The 21,250-nt window shown below is 41.8% G+C and overlaps 1 protein-coding gene across 2 annotated transcripts in view; it reads left to right on the top strand.

The window, feature by feature from the left end:
* Positions 1-15,275, top strand: part of CLTCL1 (clathrin heavy chain like 1) — a 31,498-nt gene extending 16,223 nt beyond the window's left edge. For both annotated transcript variants that reach the window (XM_026037730.1, XM_026037729.1), the window contains 22 exons: positions 109-246; positions 470-634; positions 1,033-1,213; positions 1,545-1,708; positions 2,433-2,558; positions 2,887-3,029; positions 3,568-3,802; positions 5,637-5,759; positions 6,126-6,271; positions 6,651-6,834; positions 7,356-7,548; positions 7,822-7,979; positions 8,080-8,244; positions 8,639-8,746; positions 9,050-9,217; positions 9,300-9,449; positions 10,046-10,177; positions 10,480-10,590; positions 11,111-11,281; positions 11,524-11,745; positions 13,825-13,900; positions 14,878-15,275. In XM_026037730.1, the coding sequence (XP_025893515.1) occupies positions 109-246; positions 470-634; positions 1,033-1,213; positions 1,545-1,708; positions 2,433-2,558; positions 2,887-3,029; positions 3,568-3,802; positions 5,637-5,759; positions 6,126-6,271; positions 6,651-6,834; positions 7,356-7,548; positions 7,822-7,979; positions 8,080-8,244; positions 8,639-8,746; positions 9,050-9,217; positions 9,300-9,449; positions 10,046-10,177; positions 10,480-10,590; positions 11,111-11,281; positions 11,524-11,745; positions 13,825-13,900; positions 14,878-14,993 (3,375 nt within the window). In that variant the 3' untranslated portion in view covers positions 14,994-15,275. The remainder of the gene's footprint in view (positions 1-108; positions 247-469; positions 635-1,032; positions 1,214-1,544; positions 1,709-2,432; positions 2,559-2,886; positions 3,030-3,567; positions 3,803-5,636; positions 5,760-6,125; positions 6,272-6,650; positions 6,835-7,355; positions 7,549-7,821; positions 7,980-8,079; positions 8,245-8,638; positions 8,747-9,049; positions 9,218-9,299; positions 9,450-10,045; positions 10,178-10,479; positions 10,591-11,110; positions 11,282-11,523; positions 11,746-13,824; positions 13,901-14,877) is intronic.
* Positions 15,276-21,250: the final 5,975 nt, after the last annotated feature.

Here is a 21,250-nt window from a genome sequence, read left to right as displayed (position 1 = left end):
TGAGCTGCCTTTCTGGTGTTTTTGCCAGGCCATTACCATATACAAACAAAAATATGCATGGATGTATGTATAGACCCCCCCCTTCTCTGATTTGACCAATCTCAACAGATTGTGGATGTGTTCATGGAGAACAGTCTTATTCAGCAATGCACTTCCTTTCTGTTGGATGCTCTGAAGAATAATCGTCCTGCAGAAGGCCACCTTCAGACACGTCTGCTGGAGATGAATTTGATTCATGCCCCACAAGTAAGACTATCAACCTAGYTCCTCCAGAAAGTGAAGAAAATGCAGCAGTAGACTTGTAAATTTCAGATCCAGAAAATTAGGCTAGAGTCTGATATCTGATGCTAATACCTGTAAATATCTTAGAAACATCAAAGGTTACTGACAGGTAATTGTTGTGACTTAACTTTTAGGCTGAGCTACTGTGATTCTCTAGTAGTCTGAATATAAAATATAATCTCCCTAGGTTGCAGATGCCATCCTTGGAAACCAAATGTTTACACACTACGATCGTGCTCATATTGCCCAATTGTGTGAAAAGGCAGGCTTGCTCCAGCGAGCTTTGGAACATTACACAGATCTCTATGATATTAAGCGTGCTGTTGTTCACACCCACCTTTTGAATCCTGAGGTAAGTTTGTTGTACAGAGTGAGKGAAATAACACCAGGTTCAGTGGCCAAGTGGCTGTTCTTTAATGGCTTTGTAGCTGCTGACTTCCCTACATTAGCTGTAAGATGCTTTGGAGATACTGAAGCAGTTCATGTGGCTGTGATTAAAGAGTGCTTGTTGAGATAATCAATAAATCTTAATCTGTACTACTGATGATTTAAATCCCAGGTGGGCAAATCTTATTTTTAAATTGCATTTTAGCTGTTGTAGAGATGAGTACACTTCCTTTCGAGACTCCATTCTTAGTATGTGGAAAAAATTGATTGTAATAGGCCAGATAATCTGTCTGATTGTCATGTATTTTAGAACTCGGCGGTATCCTGTATAAATTACTGAGCAAAACTTCTTTTTCTTTTCAGTGGCTTGTGAATTTCTTTGGCTCTTTGTCTGTTGAAGACTCTGTGGAGTGCTTGCGTGCCATGCTGTCAGCCAATATCAGGCAAAACCTGCAGCTGTGTGTGCAAGTAGCTTCTAAATACCATGAACAACTTGGCACCCAGGCTCTTGTGGAGCTTTTTGAATCTTTCAAAAGCTATGAAGGTATAGTAGCAGATGCAGGCAGCTTTTGTGGAAGTGCTGACCAATTGAAAGTGGTGTTAATATTGGCGAGATACTTGTCATGTAGCTAGATCCTCTGTGTTTAAAGTGCTGAGCTCATCAAAATGTTGCTTTGTTCTATTAAGTTTGACTCTTTGGGTGGCAAGACAAAATCTGAAAGAAGGGGGGAAAAATGCAGTTTCTTTGCAGTTGGATGAAAGCCATTCTCCTAGCAGCTACAAGCTACAGCTAAACTCAGCTACAAGCTAAAGCATCAAGCAGGCTGCACTTGCTTCACTGGCACTTCTGATTATATGAAAACATTTCTTTTTAGGACTGTTCTATTTCCTGGGTTCCATCGTAAACTTCAGTCAGGATCCAGATGTCCACTTCAAGTATATCCAGGCAGCTTGCAAGACTGGTCAGATAAAGGAAGTAGAAAGGATCTGCCGTGAGAGTAACTGCTATAACCCAGAACGAGTGAAGAATTTTTTGAAGGTAAATATCCTGTTTGATGAGCTGAGCTGTCTTATACATGCTTTACTGAACATTAGCCTTCAAATTAAGGGAGATGCCATACTGAGATTTAGCTGGCATTGCTGAGATTAGTCGCATATGTAATTAGAACAGAAGTTCGATCCTATTTCAGGTGTGTAACAGGTTCTTCTGGGCTGTCTCTTGGAAAAAATAGACTAGACCCATGATTCCTTTAAAACTAGCTTGCACCATACTCTGATAATAGGYTGTCAGCTAACACGAGCTGAATCCAGGTTGGCAGAAGGAAATACTATGCTGAAGTATTCTGTAGGATATGTAGCAAGGATGTTTAGACAAAGCTTATTTAAAACTGAGGTCACTCTGCTATGTTTTGAAGGATTTCTATGGTTTCTGCCTCAAATGGGATTCCAGTACCACTTCACGTTGCACTGTTAACGCTTCTAATCTAGCAACCACCTCTTGAATTATTATGCAAATAGTCAAGCGTGTTGAAGCTCATGATAGCCTAAAGTGACATTAGCTTAAGAGATTAAATATAAAACCTKATACTGAGACTGGCCACATAGTATTCATGGCTGATGACTTGGTTTTGAAGTCAGTTGTCCATTTGACAGTCTGAAGYTGGAATATGGTGTGACTTATGGTGTGAAATTAATTTTGCCTTCTGTGAACAYGCTTTATGACAAACGATGGTTGCTTACTGAGTTTTGTTGCACACAAACAGGAGGCAAAGCTCACGGACCAGCTGCCTCTGATCATTGTCTGCGATCGATTTGATTTTGTTCATGATCTGGTGCTCTACTTATATCGCAATAACCTGCAGAAGTATATAGAGATCTATGTACAGAAGGTAAGGAGAATCCAGTTTTAAACTCTTGGCCTTTCTTTCTCTAGAAAGGAAGTTGGCTAAAGCAAATCTGCAGTGTCTCAGTTGTAGGTTTGTGTTGATTCTTCTAGAACAGAAGCTCTTCACTGAGCTTTTGTCTGATACAAACAAACCTACAGGCTGTAGTCTTTCCTGGAATTTGTGTACAAATGAATTAGTGTCATGGAAAAAAATGCCCTGGTTAAAAGCACAGCCTAACATATGTTTAAATAGCTACCTGAAAAACTTAATTTCCATCAATAAGGAGAATTGGTTAATAATGATGGTAATGAATTTTGATGATTGGTTCTAGGTGAACCCCAGCCGTATACCAGCCGTGGTCGGAGGGCTTCTGGATGTGGACTGTTCTGAAGATGTCATTAAGAACTTGATCATGGTGGTTAGAGGGCAGTTTTCAACAGATGAACTGGTAGCTGAAGTCGAGAAAAGAAACCGGTAAGAAGATAAAAATAGAAAAAAATACAAAGAAAAAAACAATGTTAGGTTTTTGAACATGGTATCTACCCAAATTGAATTGGCTGTCATTCTGTAGAATGATACAATAGTGACTGATGTAAACCTTCCTATAGTAAAGCAACATGTGACTGTTTCATACAGCTTAGGCATTCCTATATAGTTCAAGTAATCAGAAGACCTGCTAGAAAATCTGACAACACTGCATGGTGAATAATGTAGCTTTTGAATACTTAAGTTCTTGTATAGCTTAYTGATGGGATTTGACTGGTTTGACTTGATCTTAAATCTGGATAATGCTAAATGCTATCTGCTACCTTGCTTGACCTTAAACGGCAGACCTGACCTGACACTCATTTAAGACCTCTTAAATCGATGGCTGACTCTCCGTCCACTTCTGAGACTAGTGGACCTTCTTGAAGGGAGGGCTGGGCAGAACTCATTGGTAGCTGTCAAGTGTGCCTAAAAAAAATTTTTAAACTGTATTTTTCTGACTTATAAAACGTTTTCTTCTTCAAAGGCTTAAGTTGCTGTTACCTTGGCTAGAAGCAAGAATTCATGAAGGCTGTGAAGAACCTGCTACTCACAACGCCTTGGCCAAGATCTACATTGACAGTAATAATAATCCAGAGCGGTTCCTTCGTGAGAATCCTTACTATGACAGCCGTGTAGTAGGCAAATATTGTGAAAAGAGAGACCCTCATCTGGCCTGCGTTGCTTATGAGAGGGGGCAGTGTGATCTGGAACTCATAAAGGTTAGCAAAACTGTGCTCATTTACGTGTTCAAGTTCTTGCTGCCTGAAGTGGAAGCCTGACAGGCTGTTTGCCTAATGCCTACAGAGTCCTGTCCTGTAGTCTCATCCGGGAGCTGAGGTAGGCAGGATTGGCCTCCATGGAGACAATAACTTATYTGCTAACCAGAGGAGCTCTTCTGCTATGTCAGAACTAAAAATATATAGCTTTACAGCTTTAAGGTACCCTTTGTTTCTTTAATTTGTCAGCTATGCTCAGTTTGGTCCAAGTACACTAGGTCAAACTGATTGATGTGCTAAGTTCTTAATTAGCTTGAGCTTTTTGACAAACCCTGAACGTTGATCAGCATAGAAAGGACAGATCTCGTTCTGCTCTGACTCTACAATAGAAAAAGAAGCTTCCCTGAAACTTCTGCGTGAGAGATGAAATTTTCCTGTGCCGTAGTTGACCTTAGAGTTGCTCTAATACTTGATTAGAAGKGAGGTAAATAGATGTTGACAGTCAAACTGCACATGTTTGTTCGGATAGCATTCTTCTRTTTTAAGCTTGTTGATTCCTAGAACCTCCCTCGGGAGTTTTGTGGGGTTCTCCAAACGTACTCTAGTCTCAAACTGGACACCAGAGTTCCATGTCAGCCTGTGGCTGCTGTGAAAGAAAACATTCTGCCTCCTCCTTGTACTTCTCTACGAGTATGTGCAAAGAATATCAGCTGTGCAGTAAATACCATTCCCTGACATGCCTCCTTTTGGATATTATAATGTGGCAAAATCTAGACTTGTCACTAAAAGTTGATGACTTTCCAGACTGAAGAAACTATTTGTGAAGCAGTAACTCCTGTAGATTAACCTGTAGCTGGCTAAGTTCAACCTGTTTCTTATTTCAGGCTGCAAAGGTGGCTCTGAAGTGTGGTTTCACTAGGAGATTTTGCTAGGACAGGTTTTAGCATTCTGGTTAACCATTTAAAACCTGACAGCACCAGTTTATTCCTTGATCTGATGCCATGAAGAAATGTTTCTGTTTATGAAGGAAAGATCTTCCTGTGTAAGAACTATTTTTAAGACACTGTCTTACCCTAGAAAAGAGTTTAAGACCACAAGTAGATAACTAACAGATGTAGTAATAATAAAGCAAAGTTGTAGAGACTACTGAGCTACTCCTAATAATGTGTTTATAGCAAAGTAGTTGAGATTCAACAGCTCATTTTCATACTAACAGAACATGACCTGTTAGTGGAAAACAGAGTAGGCCTTCAAGATTCTACTTTTATTTGGTGATTTGAAGTCAGTACCACCAATTAGATCATAACTGATAACCCTTCCCTGCTATCTTCCACTAGGAGATCCTCCACTTAATCTGCATCCTTCAGTTTAATACTTGAACAGGGAAAGTGCAGCCACCTGCTGCTCTGAGCACCTCAGTCGAAAGCTAATGACATCACATATGTATCGTGTTCCTAGCCTTAAACTCCAGCACCAYATTCCTTAAAGTTACTACTTAACACTTCCCAAGCAAGTGGCTCGCTTTCTAGGTTTAAAACTTAAGTTCTTCAGGCTTCTGCAGGTCTTCACTTCAAACAGAAGCAAATAGTTACTGTGAAGCTACTGTCACAGTATTTGTCTCGGGCAAAATCAAGAGAAGCTATAGAAACTCTGCTGGAGACCTTCTCCATGAGCCTTCCAGATCAGAGGTTGGGTAAGAACTTGTCTGTGGCATTTAGCAATGGTCAACAACTAGTTTTAGTCATTCTCTTAGACTGATTCATAGTTAGCTAAACCTGTCTTGTGGTTCTAGCCCTTAATATTTAATTCCAGTGTTCATAACTCTCTCCTCCTTCAGGTTTGCAATGAGAACTCGCTGTTCAAGAGTGAAGCTCGCTATCTGGTGCGCAGGAAGGATCCTGAGCTCTGGGCAAATGTTCTGGAGGAAAACAATCCGTTCAGGCGGCAGCTCATTGACCAGGTACAGTGCAACGGCTAAAGACCAGGCTCGATCCAATATGAGGAATATTCTGGAACATTAAAGATCTGTCTTCACCTGAGGTCCCTTGAGGCCCTATCTCAACCATACAGAAACTAAGAGCTTGAGTGACAAGTGACTCTGACCTTTATGGCCATAGTTACCAGTAGGATATTATAGCTGTATCCATGAGGGCATGAGTCTAAACTRTAGTCAGCACAGAAATAGTTCTTCATGTCTAATTATGAATATAAAATTTCTTTAAAGTGCTTATGCTTCTGAAATTTTGAAGCCTTAATTGATGGCTTGTCAGAATGGGTCAGCAACTGTCATATTTGGGGCAAACACTTAATTCTGTCTGATTTTTAGGTTGTCCAAACAGCTTTATCAGAGACACAGGACCCAGAAGAGGTTTCCGTCACTGTGAAGGCTTTTATGACTGCTGACTTGCCTAATGAATTGATTGAGCTGCTGGAGAAGATTGTCTTGGATAATTCTGTATTCAGTGAACACAGGTAAGAAGAAAGCTGTACAYACCAACTTAGTCGCTTCAGTGTCCCTTTAGATTGTCATGTGGGCCCCGTATTCTTGTGTCTATTGGTTCACCAAGAAAAGTAGTGTGCAGTCACAGGAAGAAACAGAATTGAGAAGCTCTCTGCTTCTAAGAGCAGAAGTGGTTCATGCCATTCACTTTACAGGGATGTGTTGGAAGGAAGGAAGCCTGGTACTGACAAGCTATTTCCTTGTTGAGAGCAAATAGCAATGCTCATTGACTTGGGTTTGAGAGCTCTCTGTTAGCTATAAAAGCAGGCACCTGCAGCTCTTATATGTACAGTATTTATCATTTTAAATACTGCATAATAATACCGGCTTATAACATCTTGTTCACCCAAGGAATCTCCAGAACTTGTTGATCCTGACTGCCATTAAGGCTGACCGCACTCGTGTCATGGAATACATCAATCGACTCGATAACTATGATGCCCCAGATATTGCAAATATTGCTATCAGTAATGAGCTGTATGAAGAAGCCTTTGCTATTTTCAGAAAATTTGATGTTAATACTTCGGCCATCCAGGTGAGATATAGTTCTGCATAAAGATGTAGAATGCTAGTAATAAGGAGAGTGGAATCAACTGTGCTGTTGCACCAAATTCTTCGTGAGTAACTGCTACTTGAGAGACACTTAAGAGAACAGTTCCTGTRTGGTATCAAGTTGGGAGAAATGGGCGTACACGTAAGACAAGTGACTCTGTTTAAAGGCAACAAAGGTTTCGGTGTGCATTGAAACAACTTGATCCGTGTGCACTGAGTGTGGTTCAGAGTGACTGCCGTGGAGACTCATTACTGAAAGAGGCAGGAGAAGTAAACACAAGCCTGTCATCTTGAGGCCAACATATTGAACTGCCMTGCGAGGCAGAGAAGATGTTGTAGTGACAGGAGTTTCATTCTGACAGTCCCCTGGGATGAAAGGACTTTTCTGAAAGCCRTTACCTTCATATTCCTTATATAGGAGCACCCTGTGCTCTCAAAGTAGTGTTCAGTTAGAAGACAATATTATAACTTCTATTTTTAACCTGCAACTTTCATTTAAAACAGGTGCTGATTGAACACATTGGCAATTTGGACCGTGCCTATGAATTTGCAGAGAGATGCAATGAACCGGCAGTGTGGAGCCAGTTAGCCAGAGCACAGCTTCAGAAGGACTTGGTGAAAGAAGCCATTGACTCCTATATAAAGGCAGATGATCCATCTGCCTACATGGAAGTTGTTCAAGCAGCTAATAAAAATGGTAAGACAAAACATCCTGAAGCTTGAATTGCTTGGACGTGAACTGAGTTACTGAATCTGCCCTGAGCAGGAAGACAGACAAACCTAAACTTCACRTGAAGGTGAATGTTCTTAAGAGTTTCTTAGTTCAGATGAGCATGTCTTAGTATCATGAAGGAGGAAATCCTGGAGTGAACTAGCCAAAGCTCTTTCTAAAGTGCCCTTTCTAAGACTATTTCTAAGCCAGTGCAGAATGGCTAAATAGAATATCTTAAATATTTCTTCTTCCTTCTAGATAACTGGGAGGACCTAGTCAAATTCTTACAGATGGCCAGGAAGAAGGCTAGAGAGTCTTATGTAGAGACTGAACTTATTTTTGCTTTGGCAAAAACCAATCGTCTCTCAGAACTGGAAGAGTTTATTAGTGGCCCTAATAACGCCCACATACAGCAGGTATGTCTTGATCACACTTTTAGTGCATGATCAGCTTTCCAAAGCTGGCTTATTCTTGATTCTTGCTCTTACTCTTTTTCACATTGGGTTCCTTCTCCAGGTTGGTGATCGCTGTTACGAAGAAGGGATGTATGAAGCAGCAAAGCTGCTCTATAACAATGTGTCTAACTTTGCTCGCCTGGCATCTACGTTGGTGCATCTTGGAGAGTACCAGGCAGCAGTGGACAGTGGCCGCAAAGCCAATAGCACAAGGACATGGAAGGAGGTAACAAACTCATATTYAGCGTTCGGAAGAATGTGCTCTGGTGTTGCTTTCAAGTATATGGCTTTTGAGCATGGAAATCCTTTGCTCTGTAAGTAATGCAAGAATTGAAACCAGTTATTTTTAACCGTCTAYACTGGCCTCTGGTGGTAGCTTGCTAGCTGTTTCTGGATGTAGAATGTGTTTGTTCTACATGCTGTTGTCTTATAAAGCTTTATTTCAGAACACTGTAAAACAAATAGCACAAGTTTTATAGTAATGGCTGTTTGAAACTGTACATAATCCTTGAATTTGGTGAAGTTTTACTAATGAACTTCCTCTCCTGTAATATGAGGAGACAGACTAACCATTACAGTGTTCTCCTGTGAATTGACTTATTTGCCAACTTTCATTGTAGGTCTGTTTTGCCTGTGTGGACGGAAAGGAATTCCGCTTGGCACAAATCTGTGGTTTACACATAGTAATCCATGCAGATGAACTTGAAGAGCTGATTAGTTATTATCAGGTAAAATCATTGWCAATGTCCCAGAAAACTTTATTAGCGGATACAGGCACGCTGTCTAAAGCTAAATGGTGATAGCTGAAACCAGATGCCCTGTAAGGCTGATCCTGGAGGGCTATGGAAATGAATTGGATTCATTATTCAATTTCTACTTCTTACTAGCTGTATACACATGTTTTTGTTTACTGCCTCTTGTTTTACCCTTCTATTGCTTTTTTGGAACCCAGAGTCTTACAAAATGAAGCTGTTAAGTTCAACAAGGTTTTTGTGATTTTTGAGATTAATTCTCCTCTTCCTAACATACAGGATCGTGGCTACTTTGAGGAACTGATTGCCCTTTTGGAAGCTGCTTTGGGTCTAGAGCGTGCTCATATGGGAATGTTTACTGAACTGGCCATCTTGTACTCCAAATTCAAGCCTCAGAAAATGAGGGAACATTTGGAACTCTTCTGGTCTAGAGTTAATATTCCAAAGGTATGCAGCAAAGGTAGTTACACTGCAAGTGTAGTGAGGAAGCTGTCAGTGAATAAAGCTGACTGATCCCTTGTCTTGTCAGGTGCTCAGAGCTGCAGAACAGGCTCATCTGTGGGCAGAACTTGTATTTCTCTATGACAAGTATGAGGAGTATGACAATGCAATAATTACAATGATGAATCATCCCACTGATGCTTGGAAAGAAGGGCAGTTTAAAGACATTATTGCCAAGGTGAGTGTCTGGATAAGCTGATCTGAACCAGCTGCAGAAAGCTGTGGTGTGTGTTGTCTTTGTTTCCTTCCTTTAAGAACAAAGGCAAAAATGTACAACAGACTTATCTTAAAATAAATTTGTTTAAACCACTACCAGTTTTTCTGCTAAAGTTAAAACGGATCATAGGTCACAAGCAAGAGGTGTAAGCTTGTTTTGAGCTCACTGCTGTCTCAGTCCCAGGCTATAGCAGCTCTTGAATCTTACTGATCTTACGGGCTACAAGATGACGGCAACCCAAAGTGCTGGTTGTAAGACTACAAGTTCTACTGGCTTTAGGTGTTCAATAAACAGTCAAGTTACCCCTAACTCTAATGGGCTTCCTGTGCTGGAATCTCTTAGCTGGATAGGTTTAAATTAGTTTAGAGTATTTCTAATAGTCTTAATGCTGAACAAGAATTTCATATGAGAAACGTATGTGCTACTCTCTGTCCGTTAGAGTAAAGCTTCAACCTTTATTAAAGAATCAGATGAAACTGTGATGTGAGTTATGATTCAATCTAAGCATCTCAGACTTGTCTGCATTTGAAGTACTAAGTAAATGTCTAACTGTACAGGTGGCCAATGTGGAGCTGTACTACAAAGCCTTGCAGTTCTACTTGGACTACAAACCTTTGCTGATCAACGATCTTCTGCTTGTATTGTCTCCCCGACTGGATCACACCAGGACAGTCAATTTTTTCTCAAAGGTGGGTTTGGGGCAGGCAGTGTCAATGAACAAGAAATCCTGTCGTGTAGGTTAAGACATTTCATTCTGATTGCAGAAAGGGACTGACCTCTGTCAGGTGGCTTTTGATGTTGGAGATGCTGAAGGAATTAGTRTTCTAGGCAAGTTATGCTATTGTACTTTTGGACATGTGGAATAGCTTGTCTGAAGGGTAATGACAGCAAGCACTTACCATGCYTTGTTACAAGAGTTATAACTGCTTCAGGAGTATTGAGTATTTGAATTGCTATACTTAATCTCACACTGAAAACATCTTTATTGCAGGTTAATCAGCTACTTCTAGTAAAGCCTTATCTGCGTTCAGTCCAGAACCACAACAACAAAGGAGTTAATGAAGCTTTAAACAACCTCTTAACAGAGGAGGAGGACTACCAGGTGAGCACTGCCCGAAGCTGACACAGTGTGAAAGAGCCTTCAGTGGAGGGTAATTTCTGTGGTGCAGAGTATAATCAAAGGATTTTTAGGGGCATGGAGGGCTTGGCTCCTAGCGTGGTAATCGCAAACAAGCAGGTACAACAGTTTTTCTCTGAACAAAAAGCTTCGTGTAAAGGTAAATACCAAGCAGATATTCTGTAGTAGGCAATGCTTTTTTTATAAACAAACTTGCTTCTGCATTATTCTTATCTCATTGACTTCTGTTTGGAAGCTTATCTTTTTTGGCTTCTAAAGGATTAGCTTTTCTGTTATGACAAGTGAAGTTAGTGTGACCAAGTAGCRTTCTGTTGTGTCAAAAATCTTTTGGAGTGAGGCACCAAATATGCAGATCAAACAACACACAGCTATAACATCCAGTTGGCAGAACCTCAACTCTTGTGTTCTGTGCTTGGATGCTTCTCTGCTGTAGTTCTCACCTACTACCATCTTGATGCACGTTTAACAATCCTATTTGAAATAGGGTTTGCGAGCTTCCATTGATGCCTAYGACAACTTTGATAACATAACGTTGGCTCAGCGCCTGGAAAAGCATGAACTGATTGAGTTCAGGCGTATTGCAGCATACTTGTATAAGGGTAATAACCGCTGGAAGCAAAGCGTGGAGCTGTGCAAAAAAGATCGTCTGTATAAGGTGAGTCAATGCTTTCTCCTTTTTATTTCTAATTTTTTACTTATAATTCCTGACTTTCATTAAAAAAGAAAAAAGGGAGGAGTAGGGAGATTTACTAGAAGCATCTGAGCTATGAAGTTTCCTTAAAATCCAATAAAGTGCTGGATCATCAGTGAAGTGAAATCCAGTGCAATTAAATGCACATGATATAGCACGAGGAACTGACAGACAAGGGTGAGACTTAACTGTTGTCCCTTCTTTAGGATGCCATGCAGTATGCTGCAGAGTCCAAAGATGCAGAACTAGCTGAGAAGCTGCTTCAGTGGTTCCTGGAAGAAGGCAAGCAGGAGTGCTTTGCAGCCTGCCTTTTCACGTGTTATGACTTGCTGCACCCAGATGTAGTCCTCGAGTTGGCGTGGAGGCATAACATCATGGACTTTGCAATGCCTTATTTCATCCAAGTGATGAGAGAGTACCTTACCAAAGTGAGTATTGCACAGGCTGAGAAGCTAAGGCTTTCAGTCTGCTAGATTATTAGCATTATGCAAAGCAGGAAAAGCTCTTCTCGTTTATTCAGAGTACACTTCTCCCCCCGCGCGCCCCCCCCCCCCCCCCCAAAGTCTTCTGTGGAGTTTTGTGATTTTAATCGCTTGAAATTAGCCGTTTAAGCTTCAAATAGATGCCTTGGGACACGCAGGGAGAATAGTTAAACCTTAGCCTTTATTTAATGGATATAGGCAACTGCGTCCTTTTTAGAGCCGCTCCGTAGTTGAAACGGAGTATTTAAAATAAGGACTATCTTTCTTGCTTCTTTCTTAAGTATTGGAAGTACTCTTTACTGTCTTGTTAAAGAAAATATAGTTAATAAGTAACTAATACTATACACTATTCCTATATCAGCTTTAGGAAATGTTTATCCGCAGTGRAGATTCTGGGGAAAACCACTTTACGTAGTCCGACTGTACAATTCTTTCAGTTAATGAGAACCTCTCCCAGAATATAGACTATGTGTACTCCTGAAATGCTTGTCTCAAACACCTTAAGTTCTAAAACTCTTCGGATCTTTCCTTAAAAAGCTTTAGATTTGCATAGCATATTGCAGTAAGACCTTTCTTGAAGTCAGTGATCTAGAAGTGACTGCTTCAGCTTGCCTGCAATCAGTCGTGTTAAGTATTCCCCTCTGAATTTTCTTACAGGTTGATGGGCTGTTTTATAAGGTGACACTCTGATTTCAAACTCTGTGTTCATTTGTGTCCCTCAGTATCCTAGGATTCTGTTACAGGACTCTAGCTGTAGCTTCTGCCAGAAGAGCAATATAACTTAGCTCTAACTCATTTCCTGTTCACTCTCTAATGCTAAAAGGGTAACTATTCACAAACAGCCTGAAAATCCAACCAGACTCTGCTCTTCTTAATGGTAAACAGAAGCTAGTGATTGAGAAAGATGGGACCATTTGGACTCCTGATCACTGTACTGCAGATAACCAGGGGCAGGGAGGATGCAGTTCATAATTGAAGAAAAGTGGTTGCCACATAGCACTAAATTTTCTGAGTATAAATTCATTATTAGGCTGCAAGTTACTGAAGCAGTCTTGCAGGCCTAGTGAATCTGTTTGAAAAGTAGCAAGGCTTCTGTAGAAGATTTGCCACTTAATATGGTGAAAATACTTGCATGGATCTTAAATTTATCTTCCTCTTATTCCATTGAGGAGAAAAGGCCTAAGTCTAAGATGATGTTTCTGAAACTGCTGGTTGGATTTACAGGTGATCACACGTACTAAATACCAGATAACTTGCCAGAAGAAAAATCTGCACGGTGAAAGTGATTTACGTCAAAACTAATTTAGTTTATAAAATTAACTACAAAACATGCAAGTAGTGAATGGGTTTTTGTACATGTGGTACGTCTAAAAGTTGGTCACGTAACTAACTTCAAAGGCACAAAAGAATAGGCTGTGTCAACAGCGTGTGCTGCTTCTGGAACTTACCCATCTTTCTCTTRTGCACAAACCCCAGGTGGTTAAGCAGAGAGTAGCCCGTGTCCCAGGAGGGCCTAGGCGTGTGTGCTGGCACCCCCTTGGCAATCCTTAATACTAGGCTTAGGCAGCAAGTCAGAGATGGGCCCTTTACCGGACAGTCGCTCCTGCCCTTCGTCGGGGCATCGCTCGCTGCCGCTCCGGCAGAGGGAGGAGTAGCTCCYCTCTTGCCCGTTTCCCTTCAGTGCTCTAGGGGCGGTAAAGAGGGATTTCTATTCCAGTGTTATTCCGGGAAGGCTGTTAAGTTAACAGCTATAAGGGAACCAGTAGCTTGGGTGCCAGTCCTGAGAAGTTTCGTGCTTGAAATTAATGATCTCTCCCAGCTATGTTTGGCAGCTGCTGATTATTTCTGCTCTAAGGCAATTGGGAGGGCAGTTTACAACATAGCAGAATGCAGACTTTGGTGGTCCCCAGCCTGCCCTGCCAAAGGGAACACCTCATAGCTTAGGGACCTGGCATGAAAAGCTTTCAAGTGATGGTGTAGTTTCAAGGCACGGCCTTCATACGTTTCCTGTTCACTTCAATGTAGGTGGATAAACTTGATGCTTCTGAAAGCCTAAGAAAAGAAGAGGAACAAGTAGCTGAACCCACTCCAATAGTATTTGGTAGGTGAAAGACTTGGTTTTAATTGATTAGCTATTGTCACTTCTTTGGTCTCTCTTCATGAAGCTAACTTAAATGACTGCCTCCAGGCAAAGCCAGCTGGTCTCCACTAGCTACTAAGGTGGTTGTGTCTGTAGATGTACAAATTATTGAAGTGACATCTCACTCTTACAGTACTTAGACTCTTCAAAGTAGCGCCCTTCTTGCATAGCYTAGATGTCTAGTTTAGGAATAGCTTTTCAGCATGGTAACAGGAGAGGGRGCATCACAGCGTGCACAACCTCAGAAATAACAGAGTATCCTAATTCCTCTTGGTATTCTTTTCTAAGAGGAATGTGTCTGCTTTCTGCTTTTCCAAGTAGAAAAGCAGACTGGCTTTCTAGCTCATCCATTTTAAGACGTATGCAGCCAAAATTATGGCTGTCCTCAAGTGTACTGCTATTTTAGAAGCCCTTCTGAAGAGACATTCTGCTAACAAGCACCTAGAAGTGGCTGGTAAGGGAAGGATGTGACTGGTTCACTGTCTAATGTAAATGTTAACCTGAATTTAACATATGCATGAGGCATGTGTGCTCCTAGCCATGAAGACCGATCTTTCAAGAGTTATGTTCAAGCCTTTTGTGTTTACTTAACTAATAGCTTGAATTGCTTTACTTGTCAGTTTTGACTGTGCATGATGTAAACAGTATCAGTTTGTTTGGCTTTCAATATGGTCTCTTCAAAACAAGTCACATTAATCATGCCCTCARGATGAGTTGGTTACTCATCTGAAATCTGCCTTGCTTTCTTAGTTTGCAGGTGGCAAGAGCAGATGGCCTTGGTGCCCACTTCATGTGGTGCATGTCAGATTATAGTGTAATGTGCTAGTTCTGTGCTTGCACWATAGCTAGTTTTAGCTCCTAGTCCTGTCCCATAGCACTACTAGTGTTAAGAAAGCCCGAGYTCTTAAACTAACTTTCTCTTTCCCATGCTTTTCTAGGCCAGCAGTTGATGTTGACAGCAGGCCCCAGTGCAGTACCTCCCCAGGCRAACTTCCCATATGGATACACAGCACCGGGATTCACCCAGCCGCCTGTTTATGGTTTCAATATGTAACTAGCTCTCTGACAGACCTTTGCTGTCTCTATTCGCTTCCTTCCCGTCCCTTTTTAACTTCTCCAAGAAGTGTACGATGGTTCTAAGGCACAGATGACCCTCTGTTGGCTGAACACTTGCTGCCCTGCTCAGTGAGGAGACTTCAACGGATGCCTGTTGCTGTTATTTATTGATTATTGTCCAGTTACATTTCAACCTCTGAAAGGCAGCTTTTGTTAATGACATTGTGAGACTCTTGTCTGAAGTTAAGGCACTATTTCACTAACTCATATAGCAATAACTGCTTGAGGCYAGGGGGAAGAGAGCCTTTTTTTTTTCTATTTTTTTTTTTTTTTTCCCCCCTCTCTCTCCTTTCCCCTTTTGCAAAACCTATTGAAGGCAGCTGGGAAAAAAATGCCTGGCACCAAGTTGTTAAAGCTTTAGCTGAAGCTACAGAAGTAGCAGGGAAATCAACAATTCAGTGAAGCATCTCCTTAAGGATGAATTGTTAAAAGCTTGTGTACATCTGACTACCCCATTTTGTTTGCAATCGTATGCACAAAAGAACATGGGCTTTCTAATATATGTGCTCTGAATGTTTAGAGGAGAATTGGGAAAGTTTCCTTTTCTGGACAATGCTGTTGGGGTTCAGGTGGAGTCTGTTCTATATTTTCTGGAGTAGATCTGAGACTTAAAGAAAATAAATCTTCTCATACCAGAGAGCAAACATTTCCCAGATCCTTTTTGTTTAACCAGAGGAGTGCATGTTACTTGTTGACATTAAATGGTACTAAAGGATATCTCAGCTGTGTGGCAAGAGAACACTGGAGTGTGCATGGGCTGCCAAATACTAGAGATGCAAGAGCACAGTGTCAGGGTTGGGGAGGGGGCACTTTCTGCTAAAATATTGAGGCAGTAGGGCCATAATCCTGACTTTTTATTTGCACCTTTAACTGATTCTGGCAATGGCTTCCTGCCACACCGTGTTCTGACCCTTTCTGGTGGGCAGAGTCAGCACCATCTGACTTGACTTAGCAGGGTGCAGTGACTCAGCCTTGCTACGCTGCAGTCATATCAATAGCGTGCCCACCACCCACCTCTTTCTTTGAGAATGCCAACAGGGATATACTACTACTTTGTGCCACTCTTCAAATACATGTATCATTAACATTTTATGTACTTAGATAACAATGTATAATTTATGGTTATGAATCTTGTGCTAATCATGAATATTATAAAAGTCCAACTATAAATGTAAAACTGCAGTATCCACTGTGTGGCTCTAGTCTTAATATCTTGGGGCTGGGAACTGGTCACTAGTAATGCAATACTTCTACTAGCACCAGCTTTCTTACTGTGACAAGCAAGGGTGCTGGGCAGAAAARGGGACACTTGTCCAAGGCACCTAGCATGGGCTGCTTGACAATTCATTTGAAAAGGAGTTGCAGTCTCTTCTGTGGACACGTTGGCACAGCTTGTTGTGTAACTCCTTCCTGCAGCGTAATCTCTGCGCATGACTTCACTCGCATAACTGGAAAAGTGCCGGAAAATGCATGCTCAGTGGTGTGCTGGGGGSATGTGCTTCAGTCTTTTCCAATAAAATGTTAATATAGTGGCAGTTGTGGTAAGTGACACTTTCCATACTCAATTCTGCTCTAACAGAGCAAAATATCTTAATGCCAATCAGTGGAAACAAGCTGTGAAATCAGTAAGAGGAGACTAYGGCTGGGTACAATTTTAATGAGTATATTGGCATTTCTATCCTATAGGGCACTATGGTGCCATATCCAGTTTCCTGGCACAAACACACTGTGTTAATAAAACACACTAACCTTGGTTTTGTACCCATCAGCTTTYAGTGGCTCAGCTTGGACTACTGACCCGCTAATATGGGCAAGCAAACCTTATACTCCATGCAGACTTCCTCCCAGAGCAGGAATTAATCAGATAAATCACTGCTGCTTATAGTTTGCAAACATCATTATGTGTCAACAGGAATTTGGCAGCTGGAACTGAAAACCAGCTGTAGGATTAGTTTGTGGGATGGCTGTGGGAGGGATTTTTTTCCCTTTCGCTAAGGAAACTCACTGTGACTTTATAGCCACAACCACAGGCTGAAACTAGAATACAGTAAACTGCTCGATTAAGTACTAGAATGTCTTACAACCAGTAGAGAATTGAAWTCATCTGAGGATCCTTAATAGCTTCAGTCTTAGAATTTTAATTACAAGAACGTAATAGAGTTCTCGAAGCAAAGCTTTGCTTAGTAGTAGTATCTTAGGCCCTTGCTAAGTGCAATGGCTTTTGTGAATTCAGTGATGTATTTGCATTCTAAAATGTGTACAGAAACATTTCTTGAACAAACTCTTGCATAATGGAGTACTTAACTGAGAATCCGATAGTAAGTCACTCTGAGCAGGAAACAACCCCTCTTTAAGGTTAAGTGGAAGGCTTGATTCAATTTATGAAGTTATATATTATAAAGTTATAAAGGGTCCATGCAGCTTTCCAAAACTTACATAAGATTGTCTTACAGAAAACCTTATTTAAAAGTTCATTGGTACTAATTGTGGGGGTAATGTGGGCAAAAGTAACAACCTAAGGTCCAACACTTAATTATGATGCAGTAGCTGCTTTTTTTTTAGCAGTGATACCACCCAAAGCTGACACTTAGCAGGATGTGAATCCCTTAAGGTTATTTAAAAAAAAAAAAAAAAAAAGGAAACAGTGTGGGGCTTTCTCTTTTTTTTTTTTTTTTTTTTCTTCCTCATAGCAAAGCCAGTAATAATTATTTGGAAGCATAAAGTTTTTCCTATGCTTCCTGAACTTTAAACAGACAAGTGAAGAATTTATTATCTGATATCCCCTGAGTTGAATGAGTGTAGATGGCTCTGTACTTTGCCACATGTGATAAACTTGGGAACTGCTGCCTAGTTAATGTTTATGCTCTTGCGTGTGCCACTTTAATTGGCAGGCTAGAACTGAGAAACTAATAGTGTGACTAGAATAGCAGTGGGTCCAATTTGTCCTGGAAAAAAAAAAGCCCTTGAGAGGCAAGAGAACTTGAATTTTGGAGCATGTAGCACTGCATGTACCAGCTTCTGATAACAAGCTGCAGAGATGATGTATATGCTGCCTTGAGATGGAGTAGGCATCTTATCTGTAGAATTCATTCCTGTATTTCTGAGTTCTCGGTGTTCCCTTGTGCGTACTTTTGTATCACTTCTGTTTCCAGCCTGAGTGCATTTTGCAGCATATTCTGAGTGTTTCAATCTCATTTATTCCCACAAGTCAAATGGGAGCAGCTTGACTTTGTGATAAGATTCTGTGGAACACAGAATTGGTAATACTGGTATATGGTTAAGTTGCAACATGCAGAGGAAGTTGGTACTTGTTAAAGCAATCCCAAGGTGCAGTGGTCCAGCGGTCCAGCTTAACAGATTTATGGATCTTTTTATTCTTTTATACCCTTTACTTCAGGAAATAGTTGGCCTTCAAAGAGTTGGTTGCTGTTGGAGTGGTTTTGTTTTTTTCAGTGCTGCTTGGATTCTGTGGGCAGCTTTCCAGGGTAATGACTGATCCTGACTCATGCTCTACTAGTAAAATGCTGCAAAAGTCTTAGCATTGGTATGTGTCAATCTGGGTCTCTGCTTCTAGAGCCCTTTAGGCCTTTCTGGAAAGGATCAAAAAAATCTTTCTTTTTGCCTAAAATGTGCCCTAATATTGCCAACTTTTAAGCATTAAAATCATAATCTGAAATACAGTCGGTGAAGGGTAAGTCTTGTTTTTCTTTGTTTTTAAATTTAAAAGTTGAGTCAAATTGAGAGGTTTTCAGTCACATGTTCTCTTATGTGGCTTTAACTTGAGGGTTTTTTTATGCCTTTTCTGTTGTTTTCATGAAAACTTTAGAAGTCTCTTAATCTCAAAATCTCAAAATCTTCTACTCTACCCCTGTCATGATAGTCATTACAAAAGGAAAAAAAACCTCACATGAGATGTGTTTTTCTTCAGATCTGCAGTATGATCCAGGCACAAATTTCCAAAGCGCTGGCTTTCCTGCTAAGAAGTTATCAGTGAGTTTGGGTGAGGATGTGGTTGTTACTAGCTCTCAGGAAGCTTTCCTTTTGGATGCGGCTTCCTCTGGTCAGAGGGAGGGAGCGGGAAGTGGCCTCCCATCCAGTAAATTGCTAACTGGGCTTGTCAACKTGAATAGCTTCTTTTAGTAATGTATCACAGTGCAGAAAACATGACCTTGTTCTAAATGCAGTGAACACTGTCTGTAGTGCCTGGTTTTATCTTTTGAGTTGTGCCAGGGGGCCTCAAGATTATAACGAAGGAGACTCTTTGGGGCTTTATTAGAAATCTTGGAGCCCGTGGGGAGTTTTAAGCTGTGCGGGTGGAGATAGAGCTTTAGAGACTCTGTGATCTTGGTGAATACTCTCGAGTATTAACGGGAGCCCTTTCTGCATGCCTGCTCAGGTGGGAATGCTGCCTGTTGATGCAGGGTAGCATCATCTTTTCGTAGTCTTGGTGGCTCCTGCTGCTCATGCCTGAAGCTCGTTGGGAAAATCCTAAATTTGATCTGCTCCATTGAAACCAGTCTCTTCTGTGTAAAAGAACCATTTGTTCTGCTGAGAAATTTGAGAGGAAAGAAGTTTCCTTATCCTTATTCTAAGTCGTGTGGCGTAATAAGAAAAGCTTGCAACAGYTGATGTCTGCAGAACACTTCTTGGCCAGTTCTGGTATCTATGGAGCTGATTATTCCTGTGAGATGGAGAGGCTGTTATTGATTCGAGGATATATGATAGGAAGTTATCTGTCTATGTTGGCTTCATACGATGGTTCACAAACCTGGGTTGTGCTGCAGGGTGCCTGCAAGTGGTGCCCATAATGAAGGCAAGGGAGCAAACAAGTTGGACCTCATCGAGCGTTGTTAGTGTCTGTGTGCTTTCAAGGATCATTAGAGCTGTCTGCAATCAGTGTTTGTGTTCCTTTTGAGAAAAGGATCCTCTGTGAAAGCTGCAAAGGGTAGATTTTCCTTCTGGTTTTCATCTTGAGTGCTTGTTTTTATCTTGAGTGCTTGTTTTTAATCCTCTGATTGCTGGCCCTGGAGGGGTGACACGAGGGGTGCAGGCTAAGCAGCACTTGACTCGGTATTTAAATTTTTTTAATCTGTTTTTATGGCAGCAGGGGGACAAGTGCCAGCCATCAGCAGTGGAAATGGGCTCAGGTTGTCAGATGTTTCTGTGAAAATTCCTGAACCCAGAACGCTCCAATACAAGGCTTGATAACGTGGCMGTAATGTAAAAGGGCTATTACTGGGTTGACCAACCTGTCCCTCAGAGATGCTCTTGACCTTTCAAGCCTGGTCAAGTCTTTACTTACATTTAAGTCACTTACGGGATTTAAAATACACTTTTGCAACCTCTAGTGTTTCAGAGGTTGCAAATCCTCCTTGGAAGGTCCTCTGCTCCGGTCTTTCTGCTGACCAATACTGTTAGCAGCTTCTTGGAGGTCAGGTTGTTGTGGTCTGTAATCCGCCCTGTCATTAAATACATATAATCCATTACCTGTTCAGCCAAGTAAGCACCCCTGTTTATCCCATTGGGACCGCTGAGAGTTCAGCGTGTGCTGAAGGGTTTTCTTGGCCAGGATGAGACCAGGCACCGGTCTGGCTGATCTGGCGCTTTGGGGCCTGTAACAGCCAGGTAATGGTGGCCACAGCGCAGTAGTAACCAGCTCTTCTGGTAGGCACGAACACGCTGAGAGAGGAGCAGGGAAAGAGTTAGCGAGGGCCTGTGGGCACTAACCGGAATTGTKTGCCAGCTCTGTAAGGATTTATCTCATTTTGTAGCCCTCCAACTGCTGTTCCCAGCTCTCCTGCCTCCGCGGGTAGGACAGTGAGTGTCTGCTCCTTCCTGTTTGTTGCTCATGGCTCTTGTGCTTCGGCCGTGGCTGCTGCGCGCTCCAGATAAGCTCCAGATAAGCTGCGCGTGGCAGATGTAAAGAGCAGAGAGGTGGATGGGAGCTTGGTCCGGAGGGGCTGGACCCTCCTTTCCAGGAGCTTCCTGGGGACCGTGAAACCCCTATTTCGAGAACTTGACGGGTACAAAACGGGCACACTTGGGGTCATTTTCCGTGTTCACTTGTTGGCTTCTTCCCGCCCTCGGTTCCGCTTCCCTCTCGTTTTGGGGCCGTGTCCCCCGCGCGGAGGGGGGGGGCGTGTCCCGCGCGCGGAGGGGGGGGCGTGTCCCGCGCGCGGAGGGGGGGGGGCGTGT

Source organism: Nothoprocta perdicaria, unplaced genomic scaffold (genome assembly GCF_003342845.1).
Source record: "Nothoprocta perdicaria isolate Ctin4 unplaced genomic scaffold, notPer1 scaffold_2, whole genome shotgun sequence".
Classification (NCBI taxonomy): domain Eukaryota; kingdom Metazoa; phylum Chordata; class Aves; order Tinamiformes; family Tinamidae; genus Nothoprocta; species Nothoprocta perdicaria.
This window is presented reverse-complemented; position numbering and strand designations above follow the sequence as displayed.